The sequence below is a fragment of the Monodon monoceros genome, unplaced genomic scaffold, assembly GCF_005190385.1.
Source record: "Monodon monoceros isolate NGI ecotype Baffin Bay Population unplaced genomic scaffold, NGI_Narwhal_1 Super_Scaffold_2, whole genome shotgun sequence".
Taxonomy (NCBI): Eukaryota; Metazoa; Chordata; class Mammalia; order Artiodactyla; family Monodontidae; genus Monodon; species Monodon monoceros.
Genome location: NW_021703776.1, coordinates 21,044,688 through 21,067,727, shown reverse-complemented (window position 1 = coordinate 21,067,727; position 23,040 = coordinate 21,044,688). Strand labels below are relative to the sequence as shown.

The window sequence follows — 23,040 nt, the reverse complement described above, 5'->3', positions numbered from 1 at the left end:
CGTGAGAGCTACCTTCGCCAACAAAGGGAATACAGTATGTGTACACAGAGCTGCCTTCTCCAGGCCCCCAAGCCTGCAATTAGTGCAAATGAACTGCGTCTCCCAGAGAGCAAACAGAGTGTCCCTTATGTGATCACCAAGTGTCCTCAGCAATGATCTCAGTTCACCATTAGGGACCCGCATCCAGGTCCTGTGCCACTTGGCACGCTGACTGTGCATGCACCATCAGTCCTGGTTCTGTGAATGAGGTCCTGTCACTGTCAAAAGAATTATGTCCTCCGTAGTGAATCTCGCTGTTTTCCTGTGAATAATGGTGCACTCTGAAAGCACCCCAGTGCCTAACCCCTGCTTATTTTGTGTGGGTTCACAGAGACTGCGATGTGTGTATCCACTCAGATCTTTATCTCTTTTTTTTTTTTGAGGGGAGAGGCTTAATTTTATTATCTTGTTCCCAAACAGTATTGGTTTTATCTCTTCACTGGAGGTGCACATTTCTGGGGTTATTTTAACTTAACCTTCTAAAATTAGATATTCTATTTATAAATGAGGGGCATTTGAGCTTTTCTTAAAAGGATCATCAGGTGTGATTATAGAGTAACAAGATAATCACTTTAGAGTCTGTAGCTATGAACTTTAGTAGTAACTGAAACTATACCATTGGGGGAAAAAATGAAATCATGATTAATTTCAGGGATGTCTTTCTTTTTTTTTTTTTTTTGCGGTACGCGGGCCTCTCACCGCCGTGGCCTCTCCCGTTGCGGAGCACAGGCTCCAGATGCACAGGCTCAGCGGCCATGGCTCACGGGCCCAGCAGTTCCACGGCATGTGGGATCCTCCCGGACCGGGGTATGAACCCGTGTCCCCTGCATCGGCAGGCAGACTCTCAACCACTGCACCACCAGGGAAGCCGTCAGGGATGTCTTTTTAAATCAAGGCAGACTCACTTTGTGATAAATCTGAAAGCGAAGCACTATTTGAACCTCTTTGTGCCCTCAGACTGATTCAACATTTTTGGAATCTTGCATTCAACCTTTTGTAGAGAGTTTTTTCCTGCTTCTCTGAGTGTTTATATGATGTATATGAGAGAGAGATTTATACATGAAGGAAGAAGGCACAGCAAAAGCAACCAGGCTCACACCAGGGTTTGTAGAGCACATACAGAAATGTTTGTGTCTTCAGGCTCTCCAGGCATTGTTAGAGTTGAAGCTTATTTCTAGTCATGGCCATCCATTGTCTCTAGGCCTTATATTCACCCTGTAGCCCATTTTCTTATCACATATTTCTCCTAATGGATGTGATTATAATTTCAGTGTGGAATCTTAGCTACTTTATTGTCAGACAAAAATTGCTCAAGTTATTTCTGGCTGAGGGCTGGTCTTTGGCTCTGAAGAGGGAAGGTCTCTGGATAAGGTCTCTCTGGGCACTCAGAGATAAGGGGATAGCACCTTTATCTTTTACTTCCTAATTGACTTCTTACTCTCATCAAAAAATGCCTTGACTCCAATTTGGCCCCAAAGACTGGCACTTGAATGATCAAGATCAAGATTAAATAAAGCCTTCTTCCTTTTCTCTTTCAGCCCCTTTGATGTTCCTAAAACTTCAGAAGGTGATGTTATGTTTCATGTAGTACTAATCTCCTGATTTTTTTCAGAATTCTGAAAGCGAGATCTAAGAATTATTGTACATACGTGTCCTATATTTCATTTCATACCTTGCTTTGGTCTTTGAATATTTTCAATACTTGTTATCAGTTTCTCTCACCCCAGAGTTAGTTGAAGATTTGGAGAACTTGTTTCTATATGATAAATATCTTCAGAATTCATTACATTATGAAAACCACATAACACATACAATTTCAAAGATGTGAGGGTTCATTTTATTGCCATTATTCCAGTCTGCTTTTATTTTTTTTAATAGATCTTTATTGGAGTATAATTCCTTCACAATACTGTTAGTTTCTGTTTTACACCAAAGTGAATCAGCCATATGCATACACATGTCCCCATATCCCCTCCCTCTTGAGCCTCCCTCCCATACTCCCTATCCCACCCCTCTAGTTCATCGCAAAGCCCCAAGCTGATCCCCTGTGCTATGCTGTGGCTTCCCACTAGCTATTTTACATTCGGTAGTATATAAATGTCGGTGCTACTCTCACTTCGCCCCAGCTTCCCCCTCCCACCCCGTGTCCTCAAGTCCATTCTCTATGTCTACATCTTCATTCCTGCCCTGCAACTAGGTTCATCAGTACCACTTTTCTTTTCTTTTTTTTTTTAGATTCCATTTATATGCGTTAGAATACGGTATTTGTTTCTCTCTTTCTGACTTACTCCACTCTGTATCAGTCTGCTTTTATTAAAATGTTAAAAATTAATAGAAGAAAATATGCTAATTAAGGCAGCACTTCTTCTCCCCTGTCAATGGAAAATAATTCCCTCTACTAATCTTTTTAGTAATTCTTTCCAATTTAGTTTTTTATGTCTCAGGATTTCTTTCCTGTCATCTTCCACTCACAGACCCTGCGTGTTTCTATTCTTATAATTCCTCATATTGTTCTTTTAATATTCCAAAGAACTTGTAACCAATTGTGGGTTTTAGATATAGATGAAAATAATTTTGAGGTATTGAATATGCTTTCTTAATAATTCATATTTCCCTGGTTAGCCTCCTAAAATAGATGAGATCCAATTTGGTTACAAATATTACAGATAAAAAGTAATCTCTTTACAGGATTGGGAATTCCTGCTCTCTCAATTGATATATCATCTCAGAACTCAGCAGCATAGTTAATCATTACCCTAACTTTCCCTAATTCTAATATTTTGTTCTAGACTTGTGTTTCTTTCATGGTCTCAAATATTAAAAGGAAACATTAGTTAACATCTCAGGAAAAAAAATTATATATATTTTTTATTTTCCACAGTGTTTAAGGGCCACCCTTCCTCATTCTCATACTGTATATAAAAAGAAATCATAGTGCATTTTTTTAGAACTTAGAAAAACTTTAGGAGAAGTAAGGAGTCAGAAAATACCAACTACAAGTCAGTTATCAGCATGCATAGAAACATCTCAGAAGGAGCAGAAAATATAATCATCTTTGCTAACTGCATTGCTAGAGCAGTGGGAGTAGAAGCAGGAGGAAAACTACTTTGCACTGTATTTCTTCTTTGTACTTTTGGATTTTGTCCAAGTGCATGTTTTACTACATCAAAAAAAGTAATTAGGGCTTCCCTGGTGGCACAGTGGTTGAGAGTCCGCCTGCCGATGCAGGGGACGCGGGTTCGTGCCCCGGTCCGGGAAGATCCCACGTGCCGCGGAGCGGCTGGGCCCGTGAGCCATGGCCGCTGGGCCTGCGCGTCCGGAGTCTGTGCTCCGCAACGGGATAGGCCGCAACAGTGAGAGGCCCGCGTACCGCAAAAAAAAAAAAAAAAAAAAAAGTAATTATATTTTTTCTAAGTCATGAGCAAATATTCACTAATCACTAAGATGCAAATATTTTGGCCCCCATAGTATAATTCTTCTTCTCATTTGAGAAGGTTAGGGAAAGCAAGGAGAATTGATAGCACTCTTTGAGCAGTGACCTACGATGTTGACTTCTTCCAGTCAACTGGCTACATAGAACGCAGGTGGCCACTGCATGACAGCTTCCTTTCTGAAGGGAGAATGTCCTCAATTTTCACTATAGAATATGATCTATAGTATGGCCATATCAAAAATCAGTTACAATGATATTTTTCTCCTGTCCAAGATCAAGCCTGAAGTAATCACTCAAGCTTGATTCATTTACAAGAGCCTAAAGTTCAAATTCCAAGAAATTCAGCTTCTAGTAGTGAAGCAAACAGCAGCTGTGACAGCCTCCACTCCTTCCCACCTCTGACTACAATACAATAAGACTTTATATCAACCTAACAAACATACTTTTTGATGAGATTGTTGAGTTTGCAAGAAAGCAAAGGAAATCTTCAAGCCCCACCACTTCCACCACCATGGTCACTACTACAAATGAGCAGAAACAAGAGTGTGGAGCAGTCTATTGTTAGACTTAAAAGCCAAGCTTGCCCTGACGCTATATGAGGAGACTAAGCTTTGGGCTAATATAAAATCGGGGAGCTCTGTCTCTGATTCTGATGTAAATCAGTACCCTCAAAGGTACCAGAGTGATGCCAAGTTCATAGCTCAGTAGCAGCCCCTGGCACCCAGCAAAATCAAATGCAGAACTCTGTAGGAAAACATACAGAACTTAGAAAAAATTTGTGGTTTCTGAGGATTATTTTCCCTACTTTAAATCACTTAACACCACAGCATGTTTCAACTGAGGAAGAAGAACTCAATTTGTGCAAAGACCTTTTAAAGAAGAAACGTTAGCTTTGTGTGTTTCCTTTTTTTCTTTAGAAATTGCACTGTTTTTTGAAAACACCTAATATCTTTCTTTTTCTTATTAGTTATCCATTTTATACATATTAGTGTATACATGTCAATCCCAATCTCGCAATTCATCCCACCACCACCACCCCTGCCCCATTTTCCCCCCTTGGTGTCCATACATTTGTTCTCTACATCTGTGCCTCCATTTCTGCCTTTCAAACCAGTTCATCTGTACCATTTTTCTAGATTCCACATATGTGCGTTAATATATGATATTTGTTTTTCTCTTTGTGGCTTACTTCACTCTGTATGACAGACTGTAGGTCCATCCACATCTTTACAAATGACCCAATTTCATTCCTTTTTATGGCTGAGTAATATTCCATTGTATATATGTACCACATCTTCTTTATCCATTCATCTGTTGATGGGCATTTAGGTTGCTTCCATGACCTGACTATTGTAAATAGTGCTGCAATGAACAATGGGGTGCATGTGTCTTTTTGAATTATGCTTTTCTCTGGGCATATGCCCCGTAGTGGGATTGTGGGGTCATAGGGTAATTCTATTTTTAGTTTTTTTAAGGAGCCTCCATACTGTTCTCCATAGTGGCTGTATCAATTTACATTCCCACCAGTAGTGCAAGAGGTTTCCGTTTTCACCACACCCTCTCCAGCATTTGTTGTTTGTAGATTTTTTGATGATGGCCATTCTGACTGGTGTTAGGTGATACCTCATTGTAGTTTTGATTTGCATTTCTCTAATAATTGGTGATGTTGAGCAGCTTTTCATGTGCCTCTTGGCCATCAGTATGTCTTCTTTGGAGAGATGCCTATCTAAGTCTTCTGCCCATTTTTTGGTTGGGTTGTTTGTTTTTTTTAATATTGAGCTGCATGAGCTGTTTATATATTTTGGAGATTTAGCCTTTGTCTGTTGCTTTGTTTGCAAATATTTTTCTCCCATTCTGAGGGTTGTCTTTTCGTCTTGTTTATAATTTCCTTTGCTGTGCAAAAGCATTTAAGTTTCATTAGGTCCCATTACCTCCATTACTCTAGGAGGTGGGTCAAAAAAGATCTTGCTGTGATTTATGTCAAAGAGTGTTCTCCCTATGTTTTCCTCTAAGAGAAAACACCTAACATCTTAAAAATCATTTGAAATTGACCACATACTTTTTGTTTCAGTGGGGAGAAATCATTTAGGCTGCTTAGCTGATTTAACTACACAATTTATTTAGTGTTCTAGGTGGTAGAACTCACTGATAAAAATATATAACATTTCCTGAACATCTACTATGTTCTGGTAGTTGACTGTTCTAAGCAATTTGTATACAAATTGTATACAAATAAGGGTTACCTATAACCCTTATAGGAAAGTGATGTTGTTCCATTGTACATTTAAGGAAATTGAGGCATGCACAGAGTGAGTTAAATAACTTGCCCAACAGCACACCATGAAGGACAGATTCAAACCCAGGCAGTCTCACACCAGCCTTAGCAATTATATTCTACTGCTTCTTGTGGAGTATGTTTGTTGCTATCGAGAATGGCTAAACAAAAAGAAAAAAAAAATAATCTCAAATTATTCCTATTTTCTTTCCTTATAAGCTATAAATATGTTCCTCAATCTTTCTCTTTTTCCCCATTAAATGTTTTTTTAGCCATGCTTATTTCCAAAGAAATAACATGAAGGCAGGAGAAATAAGATAAAGACATGAGATTTATTAAAATTTGTCACCGAGCCATTAAAAATATAAGTTGCAGAGCTCCCTTACATGGTAAAATAAATTTTGGAAATTCAACTTTTATGACTGTTCAAAGAAGTGAAATCAACAATTTCCTATCTGGCTTTAAGATATTATTTTCCCTCATTTCAAAGGATGGCAATTACAGAAAGCTGAACATTAACTGTAAGCATAGACTGTATCAAGTGAAAATATGGTTAAGGTATAAAATAGGCAATCTTCTTCTTGAAATGGTTTTATCTTGGTTTCTGATTATTCTTTAATAAAACTCAGTAGGGACATTCAAATCCATGGTATTTCTGATTTATCCTTAGTCTTGTATCCAGAAGGCAATGTATTAGATACTGCTAGGGTAATAAACATGTAAGTAAGTGGAATGGCTACTATACGTACTGTAATATCAAAACCTGAGACTGGACCAGAACTGTAGAATTTATGCAGACTGTACTGAAGGCAAAAATGCATATATTTACCTCTCTTCCCATTAAATGGTTTTCAGTCCCTGTACTATATACAGATCTTTGAGTTCTTCTGAATTTCTTATGGGAAGAAGGAAATTATTTGCTGAATCCAACAAAACTTTAGGGTAGGAAAGATGAAAAAAACTATATTTCTTAATTCTTCACAGCAATAAAAGTGTACATAAAACATGTTTTTATAGGCCATTGCTTATAAGACTGTATATTACCAATGCCTATTTTGTTTCTCAATGTTTCTATAAATTTCTAGTAAATACAACAGTCCTGGTCAAAGGGAAATTTTTCTTTATGATTATCATTCTTTAAAAATAGGTGTTCCTTCTTTATTGAAATATTTTTTGTTTCTATTGTTATGGCAAAAATAAACCCCTTGCTCTGGTTTGTAAGGCATCTAAGGGACCGAGAAATGCAAAATGGAATGCTCAAAAAATGCCAGTGTTTGATAAAGTCTTTTCACTTAAGCAGCAAGCGTCTTGGGGGGAAATTAATTTACATATCACAAAAATTCATGTTTGGATTCAACAATAAAACCATGCTGAGAAATGTGTCTTAGAAGTTAAAAAGGGCAATTCTACATGACCACTGCTTAATCAAGAAATACCTTCAAACCACTATAAAAGTAAAACGTGCTTGGGGTTATTTGGCTCTTTCTCTTTAGTCAGAATTTAAACAGTCTAAGGTTTCTCAAACTGCAGATCTGACATATATGAGATCTGTGTTAGGGCACATTTGCATGCATATAACTTTAAGCTGAACTCCATGGGAGGAGGGGAGTGCTAGCAGGAATGGCTACACATGCACCTTGGCTGGTCGGTAAAATCTGTTCTTTCCTATCCTTAATTACTAAAAGTATGTTTTGGTGGTACATCCAGACAATGGAATATTATTCAGTGCTGCAAATAAATGAGCTATAAAGCTATTAAAAGGCATCACGCAGGGCTTCCCTGGTGGCGCAGTGGTTGAGAGTCCGCCTGCCGATGCAGGGGATGCGGGTTCGTGCCCCGGTCCGGGAAGATCCCACATGCCGCGGAGCGGCTGGGCCCGTGAGCCATGGCCGCTTAGCCTGCGCGTCCGGAGCCTGTGCTCCGCAACGGGAGAGGCCACAGCAGTGACAGGCCCGCAAAAAAAGACATCAAGCAAACTTAAATGTGTATTACTAAATGAAAGAAGCCATAGCAAACTTAAATGTGTATTACTAAATGAAAGAAGCAAATCTGAAAAGACTCTCTATACTATATGACATTCTGGAAAAGGCAAAACTATGGAGACAGTAAAAACATCAGTGGTTTCCAAGAGTTAGAGGAGAGAGAGGGATGAAAAGCAGAGCACAGAGGACTTTTAAGGCAGTGAAACTACTATGTATATTACAGCGGTGGATGTGTGTCATTATACATTTGTTGAAACCCATAAAACATACAACACCAAGAGTGAACCCTGATGTAAACTATGGATTTTGAGTGATAATGATGTGTCACTGTAAGTTCATCAATTGTAATAAATGCACCACACTGGTGGAGGATATTAGTAATGGGGGAGACAATGCATTTGTGGGGACAGGGAGTACATAGGAAATTTCTGTACCTTTCTCTTAATTTTGCTGTGAACTTAAAATTGATCTAAAATATAAAGCATATTTTTTTTAAAGTCCATTCTGTTCTTAATGGGTACTTTCTCAGTTACTTATATAATACCCAACATATCTGATTTTTTAAAATATTAAGCCACATACAGAAGAAAGACATAATTATGTTACCTAAAATGTAGTGTAGTTAATATCTATTCTCCTTATTAAGCAGGGAAACAATTGTAATGTAGCATGAAATGATAATTTGTAGTCCCAGACATGGTAAATATTGGTTTGGTGGATTGTAAGATAAACTTGCCTAATATACTATTTAATGAGTTGAATTGTTTCCCCCCAAAATTCACATGTTGAAGTCCAAACCACCAGAATCTCAGAATGTGATCTTATTTGGAAATAGGAAGAGGTTATCTTAGCTAAGTAGTAGTAGTAATTAGTTCTACTAATTAAGTTGTAGATCGGTAGAGTGGGCCCCTGACCCAGTACGACTAGTCTCCTTCTGAAAAGGGTAAATTAGGACCCAAGCATGTATACAGGGAGAATACCATATGAAGATTGTAGTTATGCTGCCACAAACCAAGGAACTACCAGAAGCCAGCAGAGAGGCCTGGAACAGATCCTTCTGTAACATCTTCAGAGGGAGCATGACCCTGCTGGTGAACCCTTGTTCTAGGGTTTCTAGTCTCCAGAACTGTAAAACAATAAATTTGTATTAAGTCATCCAGTTTTGTACTATTTTGTTATGACAGCCCTAGCAAACTAATACTTACCATTTGGCCCACAGTCTCCTTAACTGCCCACTGCCTAGCCTAGTGCTTGGCACTTAGCAGGGGCTCAACAGATGCTCAATTAATTAATTAATTACTACCATTTTCCTAGTACATAATATAGCAAATATAATGCCAGTTTCTTCCTTTGCTGACTGTTAAATAATGGAGTTTCTCAGACAGCTGCCTTAGGTACTCTTGTTTCCCTGTGCCTTATCGTCTCCCTAGAGAATTGTATACAACTCTTTTGTGTCACTGAGTATCCTTCAATAAATCATTGTGGTAGTACTCTGCATTGTTATCCACTGGGGGGAAGTACTTCCTCTCCACCTCCCATGTTGTCTTGCATGTCAAAGAGGGTACTTAATTTTCACTCCACTGGCTCCTTGACTTATTCTGCCCAAAAGAGGTAGAGTGACTTCTCTGAGTGATACATCTTTGAAGGATAATCTGGGCCTCCTTGGCTCAAGTCCTCTTTTTATTTCCTCTTAATACCCTGCATGGCTCTTCCGGGAACAGGTTCTACCCCTGCATGGGAAGCCTGCCCTGGCTCAGTACTGCCTGTGGGTATGTTAGCTTGATTCTGTATTTTACCAGAAGCCCTTGACCCTCACCATAAACTGCGTCCCTAGATTAGCCTTTATGAATAGTAAATGTGGGGATGTTGTGGTTGTCCATTTGCCTTACTCATTTTTTTTCTCTTATTTTCTTCAAATAAAGAGAGTGGATGCTCCTTATTACTTACATTTCAACCCAATTCTCAGTAGCCTGATAAAAAGTTATTTTTCTCTCCCCCATTAAGTTCTTGTCAAGTATCTTGCACATTGTAGGTATAAATTCATGTTTGCTAATGTAACAATTGATTGATTAGATAAGAATAAAGGAATGAATGAATAAATGAGCTAGATAAACAGGGAGAACATGGCTTAGTAATCTCTAGCACATCAATAGTTATAAATATAACTATAGACATCTCCAAAGACTCTAGACTTTTTTTTTTTCAGGAGATGTCTCACATTTCTCTTGAAAATATAATAGTTATTTAGATGAAGAAAAAAGTTTATTTGTTCGTAGCTAATCTTTGACTTTCTCTGTTAGCATATTCTATATTTTCTCTTTATGCATTCATTTAATCCATTCCAGCTTGGCCTTCCCATCCACCACTCCACTGCAACTAGTACCACAGCTGGTAGCTAACATCCCCAGTGATCTCCATATCTTGAATTTCATTAGATTTTACATCCTAATCTTGCTGATGGACTGTTTAGAAGTTTTGGCCACAGTTAAGTGTTTCCTCCTCATTGACCTTTGCTTGGCTTCTGTGCCATAAAGATCAACTGGTTTTTCTGTTACTTCCCTGGTTGCTCTTCCCTCGTCATTCTCTGGATGACTTAAATGTTGGAGTTCCTCAGAGAGCTGCTCTAGGTATTCTTGTTTCCACTTGCTGCACTGTCTCTCTAGGCAATTTCATTCACCCCTGTGGCTTAAATTATAATACAATCTATCCGTATGCTATAGTCTTTCAAGCTGATTCCCTCCAGCCAAGAACTCATTGACTTGACATCTCCATTGTGAGTTTGGCATGGACTTCCATCTGTTGTGCCTAAAATTACAGCCATTATCTTTCCCACTCCTGACAGAGTCCTGCTCCTCCTGTCATGGTGCCTAGCTCAGTGAATTGCTTTGCCCCCCACTGGGTTTACCATGACTTCTCATTTGTCCTTATCTGTACCTTTTTAAAAATATCATACCAAATCCGTATTCTACATTTTTTTTCAGTTCATAAAAAGAAGCCATGCCCATGCCACCAACGTCTCTGTCTCAAACACAAAAATAACTCCCCAATGGTCTGTAAATATCTACTCTTAACACTCTCAAACCCCCAGAATAGCTAAGAGGGTTTTTGCGGAGAATAAAAACCTACTTGTGTCATCCCCTTGATTAAGACACATCAGTACCTTCTCGTTACTCTCAGGATACAGTCCCAAATTCTGAGCATGCTTTCTAAGGCCTAATCTATTCCTTTTTTATGTATTTCTTTCTCCCTTACTTTCCTCTGAAAGAAGTCACTTGACTCCTTTTTCTAGTCTCAGATTTGATAGCATGTTGGAAAAAGGGCTTTCCTTGATTCTTTATGAGGAATGTGTATGCGTAAGATCTCATCTTTCCCTTTGATAGTATTCATCGCACTTAAAATTGTTTAAAGACTACACATCTTGAAATATTTTGAGTTCTGTGAGAGCAAGGATCATGCCTCTCTTGTTTGCTCTTCTGTCCTTGGTGCCTGACACCAATTGAGTGTTTAATAAATACTGATTAGGTGAATATTGAATAAATGAATGTGTTCAGATCATGACCTTGCTTTTTAACTTTTCAAATGCAACACGACATTTGGAAATACCTGAGAACAGTACGCTTCACGTATTGGTAATTACATGTGGTAATAAGGTACAGCAAGGAGAATCTAAAAAGAGCAATGGTACCTTCTCTTGCTGTTTCTTTCCTGCACAATTTACAAAGGTTAAATATGTATGAAGAATCAGCTGGGAGACTACATCACTAAGGGCCATATTATTTTCATAAAATCTTCTTTTTAAGGGCAAAACAACAAAAGCTTGTAAAGTGTTCTTGTCCTAATTCCTAAAGATGCTTTCATATTGCTCTCTGAGACTGACGCATATGGGGAAAAAACTTAATCCAAGCCGTTGATTAAGACAAAAAGTACATTCTACTTTAATTTACTCATTTTAAATTACCTTTATTATTTTTAAACTTATAAATATAATAGCCAACTAATGCAAAGATACGTAAAAAAACTCCCACACCCATACAAATGTACTGTTTTTGTTTAATCAAAGTTAACCATCTGTTGTACATCTCTCCATCTTGTTTTTTTGTTCATATACTTGTAAACAAAATTATTTGCATATATCTAGCTTGCTGTTTGCTTTTTTTTTTTTTAAATAGAATTAACAGTGTACACGTATTACTCTTCAATTTGGATTACTCTTTGAATAGTAATGATTAGCACCTTTTCCAGGTCAGCAGGTCTTTACACTACATAGTTTTCCATGGTAATGATAACCAAAATTTGTTTAATCATACCCTCATTGATAGGCATCCAAATCGTTTCCAGGTCTTTGCTACTACAAACAGTGCTATGATAAATATTATTATATAGCTGTTTTTATACACCACCACCTTTATTCCTAGAGGTTATATTCTCAAACTGGGATTACTGAGTCGAAGCATATATGTATTTGTATATATTTTTTAATGTTAATAGCTATGGATTAGGTTCCCAAACAATTGTGGAGTTTCATATTTCCAAGAGGGCTGCCTCACCATCACATTAACATTGTATGTCAGTAGTGTCTCCTTCCAGTTTCTGGGTTAAGCTGTCCCCACCACGCCTTCTGCTGTGAAGAAGCCATAGTGACCCTCAGTGCAGGCGGATCTGTTCTCTATTCTTAGCTACTTTCCAAGTCTCCACCAGAGCATACTTGGACTTCCGCGTGATGTGCATGCCACAGGGAAGTCTTGGGAGTAGTATTTGCCAGATGTATTCATCCATTTATCTCTGACACCCCAGTGGAGATTTGGAGCCACTCTGCAGGAAACATTCCTCCCAAAGTTCCAAACTAAAGTAGTTATAGGCCCCCTCTGCTTTTGGCTCCCTTGATCTTTTCTGTGGTTTCCCTCTTCTTACCATTACCTTGCCACACCCGAGGCCAAAACCTAAATATAGTGGTGCTGAATCCCTGAATGAACCAGGGAGTATCTTAAATCTAAATTTCCCCTTTGAATTTCTCTCCCAATCACCATCTTACCTTGTAGGAAATTTCTCTGAACCTGAGCTTTCCAAAGGTAAGATTTCATTCAGAACTTTTGCAGGTTTAAAAGTGACTTTCTTTTGCCTAGATAGAGGAATATTATTTTGGTAGAGTTAATTTCTTGGGTTGCTGTACTTTTCTTTTCTTCAAGTTACTACAGGTGTTCCCTTACTGTATTTGAGCTTAGGGTATTATAGATGAAACGTCTGATGATCTTCTGTTCCTCTTTTTTTTGGTAATTTTCTTCAATGTGGAAGCTTGTAAAGTTGTTTCTTAACATTGGAGCTTGGAAATTTCACCTAGATGTGTTTAGGTGAAATAAATACTTCATTAATTTGGCCTCAGATTCAGTGAACCATTTTAATCTTCAGACTCAAGTGTTTCTTCATTTTAGGCAACTTATATTCTATTTTTATTGAGTTGTTATTTCTTCTCCATGTGGCCCTTTTCCTCATTCTGGAGCTCATACCATTTGCATGTTGGTACCCTTGGGTCTGTCCTCCAAGCCTTTTATCATTTCTCTTAAGGTATGTATCTCTTTTAGTTTTTGCTCTGTTGTATTAGTTTTCTATTGCTGCTGTAACAAATTACCACACACCTAGTGGCTTAAAACAATGCATATTTTTTTTATCATACAGCTCTGTAGGTTAGAAGTCTGACCTGGGTCTCACTGGGCTAAAATCAAGATGTCTGAAAAACTGTTCTTTTCTCGAGGCTCTAGAAGAGAATCTATTCTTTTGCCTTGCCAGCTTCTAAAGGCCACCCCCATTTCTTAGCTTGTGTTTGGTCCCTTCCTATCTTCAAAGTCAGCACCGGTGCATCTCTTTTGCCATTCTTCAGTAGTCACATATCCCTCTCACACTCGTCTTCTGCTTTCCTCTTACACTTGTAAAGACCCTTGTCATTAAAATAAGCCCACCTGAATAGTTGAAGATAATCCCCCAATCGCAAGGTCCTTAGTTTAATCAGTTCTGCAAATCTTCTTTTGCCATGTAAGGTAAAAATCACATGTTCCAGGGCATAGGGCATGGGCATCCTTAGGGAGCATTACACTGTCTGCCACACCTGCATTGTGAAATGGTCGTCCAAGTTAGTCATCAGCAATAATTAGTTGAAGGATCTGTGAGAATGATGAGTGAAAAGGGAACTCCATAGGGCTACTGATAATTTTCAGAGCTGGTTACAATTGTGCTTTTCCTATTAGCCTTCACAGAGCTCATTCCCTGATGAGCGTAGTCCGCACTCACTCAGAAGTTACAGTGGCTCGAGTGACTAACCCTATGCTCTTGTTCTCTCATAGAATCCAGTGAACATGAAGACAAGAGTGCAGGTGCCTCAGGGGAGACACCCTCCCAGCCTTATCCTGCACCAGTGTATAGTCAGCCCGAGGAGGTGAAGGAACAGATGGATGATGCAAAACCAACTAAACCTGAAGAGCATGATGAATCAGACCCATTGCCTGATAACTGGGAAATGGCCTATACAGAGAAGGGTGAAGTCTACTTCATTGAGTGAGTTTCACACATTTCTCTGAACATTTCCACAAAGATCATAGTAGTACATAAATGATGTTGTAAATGGAGATGTGGTCAAAGTATTGAATTTCATCAATTGTGATATTAGCTTCCTTCTTCGTAAGAGAATAAGGGGATAGCACCTTAATACAATTAAAGATCCTAGTTTACAGCTATAAATCAACGAATGAATTAAACAATACCACTGTAAAATTTGTTGCAGTCATGACTAAAAAGGCAAATCTCCATGTGATGTTATTATTGAATTAGAAGTAGTGAATTTGTCATGAGGAAATGCTTACTCTACCCTTCCAAGACCTCCATGTAGTTCAAATGAGATAATCCCCATCTTTTAATTCAAATTGGTGGAAACCTCAACCATCATGTCCAGTGGTTTAATAGGATGCAACTATTGAGAGCAAAATACTTGCTAGTCACAAATGAGAATGTTTTAAGCATTTGACCCTGAGGTCAGGTGTGAATAAAATCATGTGTTTGTATAGCTCATCATATTTATTTTTATTAAATTCCATTCTATTTGTTGCTTACCATTTTTATGACTTGGCAAGGAAAATGAAATGCTAATTTTGAACTCACTAGTGATACATACTCAATCTAATCTTTTCTTTCTTTAGGGACTTTTTTTCCCAAACTGAATTTTTATATATTTTATTAACAACATTGTCTGGCTTTCCTTTTCTTTACCTTCTAGGAGTAGAACAACTTTTTAAAACTCCTAAGTTGATCTTAGTTCAAAATTAAATTGTTGATGTGCATGAGACAATCAAAACGTTCATTAGAATAAAAACTAAAAATATTGTAAATGAACAACAACCCTTATTCCCTCAAAGTTGTAGAAGACTCAAAGAGAAAAAATAATAGAATCTGAAGTTTTCAGTGCTGATAGTAGATAAAAATATGTAAACTCTGATTATTTGAGAAAAATATTAAAACTAGATTCCCTTTCCCAACCTGGAGTGATTTGTGACTTAGATCTCCATAGGCAGAACTCAATTGTGAAATTGAAATGTTACCACATGCCAATATTTAATTCTCACGTGAAAACTTTGTAACATGTGACCAAGGAAATACATAACCAGGTAATTACTTGGTGCTCTGCTTGACTCCAACATGGATGAGAAATGCAGAAAATATATTGCCACCATTCACCTTTTGACAAATCTTATAAGTTTAAAAAAGAAAAAAAGAATAAGAATCTCTTGCATATTTCTTATTGCTATAATCAATGACCCAGAGACATCTTTAATCAATTAATTGGAAAAGAGAAAGTCTTATAGAATTTTTTAAATGTTCGAAAGTGTTTATATCAAAAACATAATTTTGTTATTGATAAGCATAGCATAGCGCCACTGCAGACCAGAAGTCAAAATATAAACCCTAGATATGAGGTCATGCATTGGTGTTCAGAACAACTGATGTTCAGAACAGGGAGACTGATGACATACACATTTTTATTATATAATACAGGTGGAGTAAGACATGTGGAAGTATAAAAGAAAACCAGCATGGCAAGTTGATGAAAAAACTGTTTCCTTACAGTGTTTCCAATTGCGATTATAAAAACCTCCTTTTTTATGATTATAAAATAAACTTTCCCCTTTTAACTGTGTCAGATTTTGGGATTGTGGAGAAAAAGGACTTCTCATAAGACAGAAGTTGTGTTCATGGTTTATAGTAAATGATGAGGCTCTGTCAGGACTTGGGAGAATCGACCAAAATGACTCTATTAATATTCTAGTCAGTCATCCAGTGTCAGAATCCAAAGATTCATTAGATTTTGTCCCTGCTCTTAAATTTATTGTCAAGTTGGGGAAGAGAGAATAAGAGGAATAGTTAATTAGTAAACAATTGATTTTTGAGTTTTGTGATACTATTCAGAGAAGGATACGCTTAGCGTAGACTTAATAAAAGGAAGCATCCTAGGGAAGGTAAAATAGCATAGACTTGAAAAGTAGGTAACAGGTAGATAGAGCACTCCAGGTATAGGAACTGTCATTGCAAACACCAGTAAGAAGACTGGTAGTATTAGGAGAAGAGATGTTGAGCTGAAAAATTAAGACGAAAAAAAAAAGGGGACAGTTTGAGTTGCAGTGAGAATGCTAATGCTGAGGGAGACTCATGCAGAGGTCAGGGAGAGAGAAGAAGCCTGGAGTAAGGGCTGAAGTGAGCGTGTGATGGAAAGGTGATTAATGTAGGAGGCAGTGGCAACTGCCTGCTTAAAGAAGTCATTCACAGAGCGGAGGCACCCCCTGGCCCACCCTTCACCAGGACCAGCTTGAGATCTGAGATCTGTCTTGTCTTCCTTCAAAAAGCTTACTTTGACTCTCACGACTCAGTGTGATAAGCTCAGGTGTTACAGAGCAAGGAGGAATCAGTGTCTTTTTCATCTGGTCCCTCATTTTCACACCATCACAACCTGCGCTGCCTCTTCCTTTCTCACTGACCTGCATTTCACTCTGCTGTACTTTTCTCTCAGTTAATTTTCTCCTGACTGCTTGCACTCATTGCTCGGGAGTACATCTTTCCTTCCTAACTACATTTGACAAAATCAACATTTCAACCCACTGTCATTAATCTGTGGGTATCTTTGCTGTGGAATTCATAATGAATTCTTATGTAAATTAACTCTATACTATAAAAGTCCCTTGGAAACAATCTGGTAGAGAAGGATGCAGGGACAGGAGAGGGACCATGATGGGGCATTAGGAGTTTCTTAGGGACTAAGTCATGATATGTCCCAGAATTTCTGGCCAAGAAACTTAAAAAAAAAATATTATTTGTAACATAAAAGTTTGCAGTCCTGAAGCAAAATCATAGTAAAAAAAGAAAATAAAAAGGGAAAGTAGAGTAAGTTAAGAGGAAGGTAAAACAGATAGAAGAAAAGGTAGAAGAGACAGAAAATTAGAGATTTGTGAGGTAAGGAGAGCTGATGATACCAGTGAAAACTACTCTGGTACGAATATTGCGAGAGTTGCTTAGAGTAATGGAAGTCTCCCCGGGTAGGTAACACGTCCTTATTACACTTTACTGAATCTTGTTTCCAATGGAACAAATATCATGATAAAATATAAAATAAGTGAAATAAAGGAGAAGGACCCTGCAGTTCTGTGTAAAAATTTATATATATATATATATACACACTCATTTCTGAGTAGAGGGGAACTCTACCTATGCTGAAGTGTTCATTTACGTATATATTTTTGAAATACACACACATATGTATACATACATACATACGTGTGTGTGTGTGTGTGTGTATATATATATATATATATATGGTGGGTTTTGAGTTAAGGTAATAAGTAATTTCATTTTTTTGTCTTCCATGCAATAATGTTTTAAAATAATTACTGATTTACTCAGTATTGCAAAGTAGTTTATATCTCAGTACTTTACAAGTGCTGCATTTAGAATATGAGAGGAATTTTTGTCATTGTTCTCAATACTGAACACGTGGGCCAACTGTATTTCCCACACTCTTCAAAACTACTTCCTTTGCTGAATAATAAAAGCGGATTCCTTTTATCACTTACAGTGATATTTAATGGGAAAAGGTGAATATCTGAGAAAGTATTTTTAAACAACAGAATTTTAAATGCAGGTGAATGTACTCTTCCAAACATGCTTTAAAGCATTTATAATGTCACATGTTTAGCAATTTTAAAAAGGCTTTCAAATTCATGACATTATTTAAAACCAGTAGTTGCCTTAACTCATACTATCTTTTCATTAATATTATCTTTTAAAATAGACAGTATATTAATTTTAAATTCAAATTAGTAATAATAGTTACCACATATTGAGTGCCTACTTTTTTCATGCTGTGTTCAGCTTGTTTAACAGTAATAGCTAGTATGTTAAGCATTTACACTTTGCTCATTTAATTCTCACTTTAGGAAGCTGCTGAGACTTATAGAGGTAAGTAACTTGCCCTTGGTCATATAACCAGGAATGACAAAGCCAGGATGTTTGATTTCATTTTTTCAGCACATATTTATTGGGCACATACTGTGTGCTAGGAACTATTTTATTGAACCCTAGGAATATAGGGGTCAACAAAACTGACAAGATTCATGTTTTCATGGGACATACACTGGCTCCAGGGTCCTTGCTCTTAACTAATTTGCCATGGTGCGTACTTTACATGTATTATATCATAACCACCCTATAAAGCATTTGAGGTACCCCCATTTTATAGGTGAGATTCTGAGGCACCCTTGGACAAATTAACATTCCCAAGGTCTTATAGCTTTGTGACCCTGCAAAGCCATTGCCATTATCCCATACTACCTCCACAATATATAAACAGGCATTGGCTGAAAAAAAAACTTTTATAGTATAAATAGTATTTGTTTTATAAGTTTCTCAGCCAGAAATTCATTTTGCAGAGGCTAAATGTTCCATAAAGAATAGCTGCCACAGGATTAATCTGGATTGACATGCTTTGGGAATCCCATTAAATTAGTTCTTTGTTTGGGAGTCAGTTTAGTTAGTGACACACAAGAGACTGCTATTGCTTTGGCAAAAAACAAAACGGCAACAAGAACCTATTTGTTTACTACCAGCTTCCTGAATGGCAGTGAATGCTATGTCATCTTAAATAATAGATTTTTTAAAAGCAAGCTTTTGAAACTGCAAGTCACATCTGTGAAAAATGTCATGGCTATACATGGTTTCCCCAATCTTTGTAAAGGCTGAATTTGCTTTTAAATTCTAAATAAGACACACAATCTGTTGCTTCTTGTGTTGCTGTATTTCCTTAAGTTTTATGTAAATCGCCAGTTACCATTTTCAACAAATTTAGAACTTTCATTTGTTAAAAGAAGACAAAATATTTGAGAAATTTATTGAAAAGAAAAGGCGTTTTTTGGGTAAAGCCTAATGCTTTCTCATTCTAGGCTCAGCACATACCGATGAGTCGTGAAATCTTGTCTTGACTTACTCTCTGTAATTTGTATTACAATAACAGTAGATATATTGAATATTTTTATATGTTTTTTTCTGCACAGGATTCTAGTGCAATCTCTAAACAGAAAATAAGTGTTTTAGACCAAACATTAGTATGCAACAAATACCCATAATATCCAAAACAATATTTATGATAAAACTGCTTTTAAAAATGTTTTCTAAACATATGAAAGACAATATGATGGCAAACTCATATATTCATATACTTAATGAAATTTTAGGAATATTATTTAGGAAACAGATAACCACTGTAGAGGCTGACAGTTATTTTTTCTGTGGATTACCAATGTATAAATAGAAAAGATAGTAGCACAATGCAAGTCTTGAACAAAAAAGCTTCTGCTGCTCATTAGATGTATCCAATCATTGCATTTAATAGTTCTTCCTTTTGAAATGATGATCTAGAGGGAAGACAAAAGCTTCCAGAAAACAATGTAATCATTCTGAGGATTTTGACTATAATATAAAATGGAATCAGTCTATATTCCTCTAAAAACTAATGTTAATTTTTTAAAATACACTCAATAATCTCTATGATATTATTGATTCTGAACCTACATGACCACTATTGGAACTTTAACATCTACATACATCTTGAATTGCTCAGAGGACTCTAAAATATTTACCTGGGCCTTGTTTACCTTGTTCAAAAGGTTATTATGTTTCATGCCATCAGATATTATTGAGTTCAATCTCTTATTATTCTTCTGAGTTAGTATCTCCCAGGATGAAAATATAGTGTATCAGATAAAGACTGAGATTCAGAATTGGCTTTTTCAGAGAACTTTTTAAATTCAATGTGTTTGTCATTGTTTTAAGTCTGTTACTGTTTTTTAGAGAAAATGGAGCTAAGGAAAGGAGTGTATTTGATAATAAAAGTTTCTCATTCTACTAATCAGATTTCAGGTGATGAAATGTCATCCAGTATTTGTGCAGTAGTGAAAACATTATTTTGATCTTGGTGTCAAGACAAAGGTAGGAAGGAGAGAGGAAAAGGAAACAATGAAAAGAGAAAGGAGGGGCTTCCCTGGTGGTGCAGTGGTTGAGAGTCTGCCTGCCGATGCAGGGCACACGGGGTTCGTGCCCCAGTCCAGGAAGATCCCACATGCCGTGGAGTGGCTGGGCCCGTGAGCCATGGCCACTGAGCCTGTGCATCCGGAGCCTGTGCTCCGCAACGGGAAAGGCCACAACAGTGAGAGGCCCGCATACCACAAAAAAAAAAAAAAAAAAAAGAGAGAGAGAGAAAGGAAAAGAGGATTTGTCTTAAAATTGGGTTTAAATCGAGCCGTATATATACCTAGGAAACCATTATGGAGTTTGAGCCCCAACTGGACAAACATAGAGTAGATGAAAAAGTAGAATGGAGGATAGACTGTGGCACGATCTATATGACAATTTTGTTTTGCTCCTAATAAACACTCTACTCATTTGATAGCATTTTTATTAACCTAATTCGTTATAACCTCTAAGACCTAATATTCATATGTAGATTATATAAATCACCATTTTAAGACTTTATTCTGGAAAAATACTCAAATTTGATTTTAAAGTGATTTGGATATTCAGGTTTGTAAGGAGAAAATGTTTCCAGTGATTATATCATCTCTATGCATGTGCAATTTAATATAATACCTACTAAGTACCAGGCATTCAACACAGTCATTTAATCAGTGATTACTATTCTCACATAGGAGATAAAGGTCTCAGTTTGTAAACCACTGGCTATGGAGGTGGGAAAAAGATCTCTGATTACCCCCCAAGGGAGTCAAATAAAGCACCTCCGTATCAAAAGCAAAGTTTTAAGTTTAGTATGCCTCTGGTTTCAGATCATAAAGAAAACTTTGGCCTTGGGAATCAGATATGTCTGTTTAATGCTAGCTCTTTCACTTTCATGCACTAGGTGTGTAACCTTGGACAAATTACCTATCTTCTCTCAACCTTCCTTTCTCTATCTGTAAAATGGAGTTAAAAATATGAGCCACAGAGACTCATTAGCATCAAATGAAGTGAGCTGTGAAAGTTCTAGAACAGTCCCTGACAAAGTAGACAATCAGGAAATGTTACAAGATAGTAAGAATAACTTTTCAATGGTGTGGCATAATGTCAGCAGCTTTGCCTGTTGAAGGGAAGCATTTTCTGTATGAGAAGAATGTTTCCTCAAAAAATAAGATATTATTTAATGTGCTGCTTTTGTCAATTTGGCAAAGGTTAAACTTACAAAATATCCAGAAATTTCTAATCATTGCAAGTTAGCCTATCACATCATCAAGGCCATTCTGATATGAATTTAAACTAGAATTGCAAAGTTGAATGAAATTTCACTTCTGGTTTGCTCCAGTCCTCCAGACAGACTTAGTTTAAAATCAGAGAAGACTTTTGGATAGACCATGTTTTAAGGTTTTCATCTGGATTTTTAAATAGGACAGTTATACAACTTGAATAGCCACTGACTCCACTTAATCTCTCACTTTTCATAACCCTCACTTTAACGTTATCCATAGAAATACATAGAGTAGTATATTATTATGATTCAAAGTTCCTCGAAAATGTGTGTTCCATTCCTCAGCTAGAAGTTTCTTTGCAAACGTAGCCTCTATATGTGTATGTGTCCCTGTTAAAGAAACTAGTATTGAAATACAAGATTATACAATATTAGCATCTTACCTTCCTGTCATTTGTGCTCCCCACGATTTGGAGAAAAGCAGAAAACTGGTATTCTGCGTCTGAATCTACTCTAGCAATGAAAGTGAAAGGAAATCACATCCTCAAACTTGAGGAAGGATAGTATGCAGATTGTGAAAAATCCTTCAACTGTCCCGTTTTACACAGTCTCCTGCCCAATGTTGAATCCTATTTTCAAATGGAATTGTTGAGGTTTAAAAATATATAGTTTAAGGGAAGTGGAAAAGCCACTTGGTCCATTGTCTCCTAAATGCATTAAAAACATTCCCTTTCTAAGGCATCTTGAAGAAGCATGCAAATTACAAGGCTTGTGAGAACCACTGGTGAAAAATACTGTGCGGTATCTTCATGTGATGTTTGCGACAATTGCTGGAGGTAACTACTACCCACTTTCCTTCAGCATCATTTCAGAAGATCAGCTAAAAATGCTGTTAACTCTAAGAGACTCAAGCTGTCAAAGTCTATTAAAGTGACATACCGTTAATGCTAGCTCAACCTAAAAAACAATCATCCTGTAATGAAATGCTTTATAGAAACTCAGGAAAGCTAGGAAATTCATGCTTCTTTACTAAATTAGCCGCTATTTGAGACCCATGGTGGTGTGGTATAGAAATGGTAATTTGACTCCCTGCGGTGGCTTAGTAATGGCCCCTTCATACTTATCCATAGGTGTGTGTGCTTTTGTGAATATGTCTTAGAGACCTAGAAATGACTTTCCTCCAAAAAGGGGGGGAAGAATTTGGAAGAAGCAGATGTGGGTAAAAAGAAGGGAAGTTTATTTTCCTTAGTCACCTCCCAAATTTGTTGCTAGTATATAAAAACATAGACATCAACACACTCTCATACACACACACACACACACAACACACACACACTTTGAACTGAGGCATGTCTATAAAGAGCATCTTCACAGTGACTTTATTTTTCAAATGGGAGCAGCAAGCACTGAACCCAGTGCAACTATCCTCACAACAGGATAGTCATAACCCCCTTTCTGTCCATGGGCATCAAGTCTTTATTTGAGGGGAAAAGACTAGATGATATTGACATGACTGTAAATGAGGACCAGAATGAGATACTGCAGTACTTTA

General features: G+C 37.2%; 1 protein-coding gene across 1 annotated transcript in view; it reads left to right on the top strand.

Annotated features, from left to right (window-relative positions):
- Positions 1 to 23,040, top strand: part of MAGI2 (membrane associated guanylate kinase, WW and PDZ domain containing 2) — a 1,340,884-nt gene that overhangs the window by 849,346 nt on the left and 468,498 nt on the right. The window contains exon 5 of the mRNA XM_029233155.1: positions 14,065 to 14,275. Within this exon, the coding sequence (XP_029088988.1) occupies positions 14,065 to 14,275 (211 nt within the window). The remainder of the gene's footprint in view (positions 1 to 14,064; positions 14,276 to 23,040) is intronic.